Raw genomic sequence first — 10943 nt, forward strand, 5'->3', positions numbered from 1 at the left:
TGTGAGAGGTGGAAAATGAGACCCATTAAGAGAAATAGTTTCTTAATGGGGGCTGTAAACTGCAAAAGAGGTGCCGGAAGCCTCTCAAAACAGTGAACATAGAAATAAGGTAGAACTACAGAATAAAGTGCCATCACCTCATTTTATGGGTGAAAAGCATAAAACAATAATGGTAAAGGTTCGGAGTTACTCCCTGACCACAACCATATACACTTTGGACTGGAACAACATATAAGAGACATATCAAAAACTAAGTTATGGTACACTGTAAAAAGCTGAGTGAATGTTCAGAGATGTTATCAGACTAGGTAGAAGGGTCCAATTACTAGCAAAATAATTACAAAATAATTGCAGTCTCAATCACTACAAGTCAAATATCATATTATTTCTTATTATATAAAGCTCAAAACTGGTACACAGGAAACAGTTACTAGTTAGATCTTTCCTTACACTTTCTACAAAATGTTAGAAAAGTGACTGAATCTGACTGATTACTATGAGTTACAGCACTAGTTTTCTGTACATCAGTTTTCATAATGTTTGACTTTTATATATGTGGCTACAAGACCATTTAACGTTGGTTCTTCTCAACAAATCTATGACACATCACAAGTTTTCAAATAAAAGTAAAACATTGACACTGGTTGTGCTGAATGCTTCTTTATTATTTTTGCACTTAATTCTCTATGGTATCCAGAAAATTAAGTATGTCATCTACTCGTAGTTTCAAACTATGCCCAGTTGCAACACTCACAGCTAGGGTCAAAGACGAGGCCAGCCTGGCAGTTTTGCTGGTAGGTGACTCCGTTTAAGCAGTGCCAGAAAGCATTCTTGTTACCAGCCACTGGGTACAGGCCGCTTGCTTTGCCGGCACAGAATCCACTGCCTCCTGAGCTACCACCAGAGCTGCTGCCGGAACCACTGCTTCCAGACCCACTTCCACTGGGCACAGTGGCTGGGGCAGCTGTGATTGGAGCAATAGGAGAAGAAGGAGGTGTGCATCCTATAAATAGGGAAGAATGGAATATTAAAATCAGACCAAAAGTTTTCCATGTGTTTAGTAGTAATTATATCAGTAAGTAAGAGTTTGTGCAAGCACTGTATTCAAATATCCTAATCTACCATTTCCAGAGCAAGTGATTGAAGTTATGCCCCCTTGTGATGAGAAGACTGTGTAGACTGAGTGCAAGAGCGGACATGGCAGCCTGCTGATATGGAAATGAGACAGAAAAACCGTAAGGGTGCAATGGTATGGAGAGGAGTGAAGTCTCCGAGAGGTGACCACAGAGTGTGACGAATGACCCAATTATATAACAGGTCTCAGGCTTCCTGTGAGCAGCAAGAGTGAGTTACTCGATCTGAGAGTGACTGGATCTTAAAAACTTGGAAGGAGGGAAATCTAGGTTCTTATAAACTGTGTATTATCAAGTAAGTGTTATCAATATCTGCTTTTGAGCTTAATGTGTAAAAGTCTGCTGAGAAAGGCACCCCAGTTAAGGTATGAGTACTGTGAGCATGAGGCCACAAGAGAGAGGAGACTGCAATGAGGAGTGAGAAAGAGAGGACACCATGAGAGAGAGTCATCTTCTGAGACACTAGATACACCCAATCTTGTGAGACGAAAAGGTGGCTGTTACTAACAAAGGTTAATGATCATTCTCTGTAACTAAAAACTTTGCTAAACAGAAGTAAGGATAAAAACTGTGTTTAATAATTTAATCATCTTGGAGAGAGATGTACTGGTGCCCATTATTCAGCTTGTATTTGTGTACTGCTACTCTCGTTACTCCTGGCACTTGTTGCCTCTTCACCCACAAAGACCTGAGAATGAAGAGACTACAGGTGGCAGACCCCAGGGTTACATAGAGGGGGCTACACTAAGCATGATTATTGCTTAGTAGATGCAATGCATATATGATGAAACTTACCAGAAGCTTGTACACCTAGAGTGTTCTTCAGTGTGGAGATCAGAGGGTATTTGCCCTGGTTACAGAAAGTACCAGTGAAATCATCCAGATCAATAGCCCAAACCATAGCACCTCCAAGGTTGTTCTTCATCAGCCACTCAGCCTATAGGCAGGAAACATAAAAAAAAACATATAAGTCTCCACTGCTGTTTTGTAATTAAAGATGTTTTATTAAATACCGAAAACTGTTATTACCTTAATCTGGAAGCTCTTCACATTATCATATCCCAACCACTCATTACCCTGGTAGGCATAAGGGACATCTTCAGCAGAAGACCACTCATTAGTAGCGCCATTCTTCAGGAAAGTACAGATCTGAACAAATTTGCAAATGGTCATAAAGAGCACAAAATTTACCATGGGATAAAATTGTATGCTATTTAATTGCTCGCATTTACAGGACATCGAGTTAAGCTTATTTGAAGGATCTCGCTAGCAGAAAGTATATATTTATTATCTATATTGAAAACATCATCAAAATGTTGGGAAATCTTCCATTACAAGAAGAAGTTTGCATAGTGCATACATTGCAGAGCACTACAGGTGCCTTGAAAATCTTACTTCGTAGTACGCCCAGAATCCAGATTGCCTAGTATAAGGTCCAGCAGGTCCAGCTCCAGATGTAGGTGCTCCAATGGCAGTGTTAGATGGATTGCTCAGGATGAAAGTGTGCCCATAGGTTGGGAATCCAACAATGAGTTTTGAAGCTGGTGCACCATTGTTCAGCCAGTAGTTCATGACATAATCCTAGAAGGTAGAAATGTTGTTTTAAGTTGTGATATACACTAACTTTACATATTTCAGTTTTAACTTTAAAAGGCCAAAATGTTCTATAGATAGCAATGTTGGCATTTTTTCTAACTGGTGTCTTATTGTTATTATTATTTTAAATGTAGTCAATGATGGTGCATGCACATGCATGACCTGACATATCACCATGATTACACAGTTATAATCTGATGCATACTCACCACATTCAGGTAGGAGTTGCCGCCAGTGGCAGAAGGGTTAGAATACAGAGGGCTGTTTTCTCCTGTGTATCCTTCCCATGAACCATGCAGGTCATAGGTCATGACATGGATGTAATCCAGAGCCCTAAATGTTATAAAATCTATTGTTACAGTGTGATATTTATAGTAAATGGCCACCCAAGATCATCTTTTCATTACACTAGCCACTTGCATATTCAAATATTAGGGATGAAATGTTACATGTTGCGCCTCATTTAGAGATCAATTTTTGTGGCATACATATATGCATTTCTGTACTGCACACATATCTGCTTGTGGCCCCTTACACCCTGAGAAGTGAAATGGGACCAGACAAGCATGATTTGAATACAGTAAGGGGGAGCAGCATGCCCCTTGGAGATGCAACATAAATCGAGTTTAATGCCTCCCCAGATACCCCTTTTATGAGGTATATATCTTGGAATTACTGGAGGGCTGGTGCAAAGATACTCAATGATGATAATGGGCAGCCTATCTATCCACTACTAATCGGCTGTTTGCATATTGCCCCTCAAGCTAATAGCATTTAATTATTTAGTGTTGTGGCTATGTTACACCAAGTCATGTCCATTTGATAGCATTACTTATTTGTCATTTCCATTTGGACTGCTGCAGGACAGAAGACTCCCAATCAATTTTTCACAATGCTAAACAACGGGTAGGTGGGTGTTTGCATTTAAATACAATTCATAGGGAAAATGTCTCTTTCGCATTTTTTAAAGCCACTGTCAAGACACTATTCTCTCTTGTGTATATGACACTTCATTAAATTATTATATTGTGTATAAATTTAATAAATTAGTTTGCACATTTACTTCTAACAGTGTAAAGCAACAATTCCATCCTATAGTTATATACACATTTATGCACCTGACTTATATAAACTGTGGATTTAAAGTTGGACGTATCTAGAGATACATGTGAGGCAACATACATGTAAGTATGCTTTTTTCACAAGATAATCTTTACGTGTAAGTTCAGGGAGCAAAATACATCAAACTATAAATGAGGCTTGTTGTCAAGAACACAGCGCTAATTACTTTTATTTTTGCTAAAATTCTGCCTGTTGTGGTCAATGGCATCAAGAATATATTGCCTAACTAAAGAATCTGTATGTACAGTATCAATTTTAAATTATACATTAAACAAATCTTACTCTATTCTGCAACTTTTTCCTTACAGACATTGCTTTTTATTCCAGTACAAAATCTGTACCATGAAAACCTGCCAAGTTTTGCTTTCTGGTGGTTACATTTAGAATTCATTTTATGTGACTCTACTTACTGAGCGAGTTGAGGAATCTGGTAGCCTGACTGAATGTTGGAGATACCGCCTGCCACAGCAGCAGTCACCATGAGTCTTGGTCTGTTGGTTTGTGAAGCTTCTGTCTCAAAAGCTGCCCTCATTTCCTGTAAATTATACATTATTGATATCTCTCTAATAATGAGAAGTAGACATATAAAACAAATCTATTGAAAGTATTGCTACTCCGTTACTGAGCATAGACTTTGTTTACATGAACCAAGGCTAAATTGATGCTTGACTTACCTGAACCAAAGTTGTGAAAAGTGCTTTGTCCTGAGGAGGACTTCCTCTAGAGCCAGGATATTCCCAATCAAAGTCGAGACCATCAAAACCATACTGGCGCAGGAATTTGATCACAGATGAGATGAAAGTTTGGCGAGTTTGAGCAGTGGAGACCATAGCAGTGAAACTGAAGACAGAAAAAACTTGTTTGCATTCTGATCAATATGTGCAAATTCAGCCACCAAAAAAAATCTGTTGAATTAGTCAGTACTTACGGTGCAGTTCCAAAGTTCCAACCTCCAATGGCCAGTAGAGTTTTCAAGTTACCATTCCTGAAATTAAAAAGATCAGAACATTTAGTAATATAATCTATTAATTTAATTCAGAATAAGATTTTCTTTTTTAAAGAGTACCTAATCCCATTATAGGACAATGTTTTCCACCCATTCTCTTGCTGATGGACACTATAATGAAAAAGCTGCTTAAATGGGTATTGTTGCTTCATCTTGCATCTTGGACAATGATGAAACCCATGCAGTAACTTATCTGACAGACATTATCTGTTCAGGCTAGTGGTTTTATAAACAGGACCATGGTTTGTAAATGTAGCTTTTATTTTAAATAACTGAAATACTATGTTTTGCAATTTGTTCTTTTGTCCTCATATCAATCACCTTTTTGACCATTGACTAATAGCTGTGGGGTGTGCCTTTTGCTGTTTCTGCTGGAAAGGGGAGAACAGTATTGCTAAGATATAAGCATTGGATCTACCACTCTGTTTTAATCTGTGTGTGAGGGCAAGATTATTTCAGGCATCATGTACTGTGTGCACATAGAGGGACCATAGGTCACTAGTACTACTGACCATTCTTACTTAGCTGGGTGCCATTGTCATTAAATATCTCATGTGGGAAGTGCTAGACATGGTTGATGATTGAATTGTTTAAGTTGATCCCTTCACAGTTGGTAGGGTAATGTGCCATCTCATAGGTGAGTGAAACAGAACAATGGTATGAGAAGAACCCGAGTTGTAACTAATAGAAACCAATCACATATCAGCTTTTATGAGACTATACTAGATTATTAAAGCATTGCTGCCTCACAGCACTGGGGTCATGCCATTGATTCCAACCAAGGAACTATCTCTGTGGAGTTTATATATTCTCCCCATGGTTGCGTGTTTTTTTTCTGGATGCTCCAGTCTCCCCTCAATCTACCAAAACCAACTACTGGTAGGTTATTTGACTTCTGATAAAAATGGATTCTAGTGTGTGTATGTTTGTTTGGTAGGGAATGCAGGGCCGGTGCTAGGGTCCATGGCGCCCTAGGCATTTTGAAAAAATCGGCGCCCCCCCCGCAAAAATCAGTGTCGCCCCCCCCTGCAAAAACGGCGCCCTTCTCCCTCCTCACCCTTCACCCTGTCTTTCCTTACCTCACCACCGCCGCCTCTCTGCTCCGTCTCCTCCCCTCCACTCACTGACACTAGTGAGTGGAGGGGAGGAGACGGAGCAGAGAGGTGGCGGTGGTGAGCAATAGCCTCTTCCCCCCTCCTGGGCTCTGGAGGGCTCCCTCCAGGCGCCCTCCAGAGCCCGGCGCCCTAGGCAAGTGCCTAACCTTGCCTAATGGGAGCGCCGGGCCTGAGGGAATGGAGACTTTACGCTCCAATGAGGCAGGAACTGATTTGGATGATTCAATATTCTCTGGAGAGCTCTGATTATTATTGTGGCACCATATAAATAAATCATAACAAATAGTAAATAAAGAATATATCTGGTTGGTTTATATTGGTTACAGCACATCTTTGTTCATTCAACCATGGAATTCAATTATTTCCATGATATAAGAAGCACATTGAATTAAACATATAGGGTCTGAGTCATTAAGGAAAGTAGGGCAAAAAATGAGTAAATTAGTTTAGTATTTAGTATTAGTGTTTTTTCATGTGGCACACAAATACTTAATAGTTTTATTTTTACACTGAAGCGTAAAGTTGATCTAGGACATGCCTTACCCCAACTACTAATATGTACTCACATTTTAAATTTAGCTCCCCCTGCAATGCAACATGGTTTTGCCAAGGTGGACAGTTGCTCCTTTTTTGCTTTACTTTCCTTAATGAATCAGGCCCATAGAATTAAGACTAGGTACAGCAGATTGTCCACATAAATATGTTTAAACACATGATATATTGACAAAATCACTTCACGCATTGTGAACTGAAGTATAGATATAGGGTCAGAATTAACCTCATTTGGAATATAGTTTAAAATATTATTCTTATAAAACAGGTACTGTATGCATTGAAGACTCTGTTTTATAAAAGTAAAATAACTAACACAATCATCACAAGTCCTAAACATTACTGTTTGGTTCTACATTGTGACTCAACCACTTACTGGTTCTTCAGATTTTGGAAAGAGCTGTACAGGGTGACATCATTCCATTCAATTGTGGTGATTTGGTTGTTGGACATTCCGGCAAAGGCATAGATCAGGTGAGTACACAGGCATGGGTCAATGTTATCAGGCTTGAATTTTCCTAGTCCAGGTCTGTACTGGGCCCAGTTGGTGAAGTAACATGTCAGCTGGTAGGCAGAGCCTGTATGAAGTAGGCACAAGATGCAAATATAAATATAACCTATATATGATTATCCATAGAAAAATATGTCATTTCATACATGGCATTGTATATAGTCTACACAATGACCCAGATTCTATATTATGGCAGAGAATATGTGGATTTTAAACAAGCAACAACATGCAAATATAAATGTAAGAAAGTTTGCCTGAAAGCAGTGGCTGAAATGGAAATTTAGAAGTGACTGTATGAAAAATGTAATTGGAATGTAAGTGAATGGAATGTAATAGTTTTACAATGATGGTAGTAGGAGAAGTGACAGTATGGCATACCACTCTATAAACCTCCACCTCTACCACTACCTTAAAGTCCATTATTAGAATAAAGTATGTCATTATATATTGTCTACACACTCAGGATCTATACTGTAAGAAAAAAAGATAAAATATCTCCACTTTCTGTGTTTGGGTAGGGCAGTTGGTTATACATATTGAATGGAATATTATGAATTATTGTAAGGATTCAATTGACTAACAATACTCGTTGGTGTTTATTGTTTTACAACTTACCTAGCTGAGCATTCAGCAGCAGTGCCAGCCCTAGAAGACAGACATGAGAGTTTAGTATTGTTAATACATATTGGTTTGGTAGTGTTATTAAAATGTCTACAATTATACTGCTTGTGATCGCTCTTTTTTTTATAGTAAATACTGAACACTGATCATCTCTACACAGTTAACACAAGACACAACAACCCTGTGACCATCATTGCTGTGTGACTTGATCATAGCACACTAAGTACTTTTTATCTTTGTATTCTAGCTGTACCAATAGGCAATATGTAGCACTTGCCCTCATGTATCAAACTTTCATTGTCCCATAGATTGTAAGTTTGCGAGCAAAGCCTTCTTACCTCTCTAGAGGTCTGTATGTATTACCCAGTATGGTTTATTACTGTTTGTCCCCAATTGCAAAGCACTATGGAATTTGGTGGCGTAATATAAATAAATGTTGACAACGACAAAGATGATGAAGTGCCAGGTGCATGGCTGCTTTCACTCAAAGAGACAGGTGGGAAGTAAAAACATACTTATGCCATTTATTGACTAATATATTAAGGTTAGAAACTTTTAAGTATACAGACTATACAAAAGATCTCTTTATCGCACTGGTCATGACACGGTGATTGTAACACATTATACACATTTACCAATACTCTGCTTTGCTGCCAAAAGTAAATAAAGATTAAGGCAAGCTCTTGGTTCTTCTATTCTACCTGAACATCTGTTTGCCTGTGTGAATATATGTGGGTCTCTTTAATCACTCAGTTGACCACGGATGAAAAATATAACTTATTTTTGTTAAAGTGATATACATGTTGACACAGCAGTGGCAAAATCTTAACTTAGAAGCAAATGGTTATTTTCTCTCTTCTTAAACCCTTTAGAACACAGGACTGGATAGAACACTGGGTGGTTAGCTGCCAACTGAACACTCGTAACATTGTCACTCGTGGCATTTTGCATCCCCAATAATGAGCAGATAATTATGTACAATGATCTGCCCACCTGGCACAATCTAAACAATATTTCCCAACAAGGGTATAATAATAATACTATGAACACTAACTATGTAACCTAAGAAAGGCAATGCCGTGTCTTAATTTAACCTTCTGTGATGGTTTGTGAACTGTTCCTGTGAACTATTTAGTTATTGTGCCCTAAATTTACACAGTGTATAAGTTGGTTGGAATGACAGGTTAGTCTTTACTATGTGCCAGAAGTACTCTGCTTTCCTCACAGCCTACAATTGGCATAAGGATGGTTGGTGCTGGTTGTTTTATTTCAAGGAAGGACAGCAAATTTCCCCCATTTACTTTGCACACAGCAATCATCACTATCATTGTGTGCTGTGAATTGAATTGGTATTGGAAAGATGTAAACGTTTGCTTTGCAATCAGAGAAATACAAAGTAAGAAAAATATATTTCTTTCAGAACATATATCAACTCCTTTTACTATAATTAACATAGCACTATCTTTTTTAAAAGTTCCTCTAATCATCTCCATGCATTGTATTATTTCCAGCATTCACTTACCGGTGAGGAGGATAAGCTTTGCCATCTTTGCCTCTGTACTAACTCTGGTGGGCAATGCACGGCTATTTATACATCATGTTCCTCCCACTATCTTTATCACACTGAAAAGTTACATATTAACTTTAATTAGTTTGTAAATAGTTATAATTTATATTTTACTTTGCAATATTGATATAAAAACAAGCAATTAAAAAATATATATTTGCCTTGTGATATATTGTTCTTGGAAAACTCCACAGGTTTCCTCGCAATGGCAGCCAGATAGTAAGGTCAAAACGGAACATACAATGCGTGCCTCTGTGATCTGTAGATGTTTCCAACCAATGAGTGAACATTATGATGATATTGTAGATGTGACCTTCTGTACTGTTTAATCACCTTTGATTAGGACCTGTTGAAGTAGATTCAGGACTTGCCAAAAAGATATACGCTAATGGAAATTAAATAGACACCTTGAGCAGTTTAGATAAGTCACGGAGTTATGTATCAAGAAAATTACACACAAAATTGGCATCACTTTGGTTCTCAGTAGCAACTAAAATTTATGATTTGGGGTTTGAATCCAGGGTATATGCATAGTTTTAGGATAAAAACTGTAGTTTTCCTCTAGGCCTAGCAACACTTGATCAGAAATGTTCTGGTTCTAATGAAAGTCATATTTCTCAGACCTTTAATAGATACATTTTTCTAAAAGAAATATTAATATATTTGTTTATGGAATTATTAGGTGCTTCAGAGCTATCGCATCAATCATTTTGTCCCACATGATTGGCTTACCGCAGGCATTTTGAATATGCGCGCCTGATCTCAACTGCTTATCTTTAGCCATTACAAGTGAAGACAGATCATCAGTGGAAATAGAAGAAAGAAGAGCTCCAGAGGAGAGGACTCGGTGTTTCAACACAGAAGACAGCAGCAGAACCTTGAGGACAGCAGTGGCCTGCAAGTCAAGACAGAAGATGCCAGCGGAGAGAGAGCCAGGGAGTGTTCATCTGTATTAAGCCAGAAGACTTCCTGAAGAGAAGGTGAAGATGTGAACGATAAAGCAGAAGCAAGGGGATAGCAAAAGAGCTATCACAGTTCCCTCCTGCTACCAAACGTAGACATAGAAATAACTCAGGTGCTAGGTTCATGGGCACCATTTTAACTCAGGTGCCAGACCCATGGGCACCAGATTAACTTTGATGCTAGGCCATGGGCACAAATAATTTAGGCAAGATCTTGTTACCAACAGCATTTCAGGCCAATAGCCTGTGTACACCAGTGATTTAAGCCTTAGGCCTTTGGTAGGATTGATAAGCCACTAGGCCTGTGATTCATTAGATGTTGCTCTCCCTCTTCTCTATTACCCAGAGTGCATAGTAGTGATTTAGGGCACATGTACTGCTTGGCCCATTTCTGGATTTTTAAATTTTCTCTGTGCACTGTTTCAAATAACACTCAACAGACAGGCCCACATTAATTGTAGGTTTTTGGTGTGCCTTCATTCCTAGACAACCCATTAGTCAGTCCCCCATTAAAGGTAGGCTTTTGGTAATTCATTGTACTATTTTCTGTCTTTGGCTTATTGTATTGTGGGTATCAGTGGTAGGAAAGTTAGGGTAGTACATCACACCTAGTGATGAACGTAGGTTTGCACAGCATATTGGTCACATATTGTGCTGCTATGACCAGGTCGGTGCTGTTGTTGATGCATTATTAGCTAGCACCTGAGTGGGTGGCATATACTACATAAGCAACAGCGTAGTCCTTTGAGAGGGGTGTT

General features: G+C 38.7%; 1 protein-coding gene across 1 annotated transcript; it reads right to left on the reverse strand.

Moving 5' to 3' along the window:
- Positions 1 to 731: 731 nt before the first annotated feature.
- LOC142140366 (acidic mammalian chitinase-like) lies at positions 732 to 9203 on the reverse strand. Its single transcript, XM_075198143.1, has 11 exons — positions 9179 to 9203; positions 7651 to 7680; positions 6901 to 7102; positions 4780 to 4836; positions 4526 to 4691; positions 4262 to 4386; positions 2939 to 3062; positions 2529 to 2714; positions 2163 to 2282; positions 1929 to 2070; positions 732 to 1003 (listed from the first exon to the last, which is right to left on the reverse strand). Exons 1-11 carry the CDS (start codon positions 9201 to 9203, stop codon positions 732 to 734), a joined length of 1449 nt encoding a protein of 482 aa, XP_075054244.1.
- Between the last annotated feature and the right edge of the window lie 1740 nt (positions 9204 to 10943).

Source organism: Mixophyes fleayi, chromosome 2, assembly GCF_038048845.1.
Source record: "Mixophyes fleayi isolate aMixFle1 chromosome 2, aMixFle1.hap1, whole genome shotgun sequence".
NCBI classification, from domain to species: Eukaryota; Metazoa; Chordata; class Amphibia; order Anura; family Limnodynastidae; genus Mixophyes; species Mixophyes fleayi.

Bases quoted from the DNA above. Each gene is read 5' to 3' on its own strand.
- LOC142140366 (XM_075198143.1), bottom strand. From the start codon at position 9,203: ATGGCAAAGCTTATCCTCCTCACCG. The intron at 4,837-6,900 runs GTAAGTGGTTGA...TTTTAATTTCAG, and splicing joins TTCCAAAATCTGAAGAACCA to GAATGGTAACTTGAAAACTC. The intron at 2,071-2,162 runs GTAATAACAGTT...TCCTGCCTATAG, and splicing joins TGAAGAGCTTCCAGATTAAG to GCTGAGTGGCTGATGAAGAA.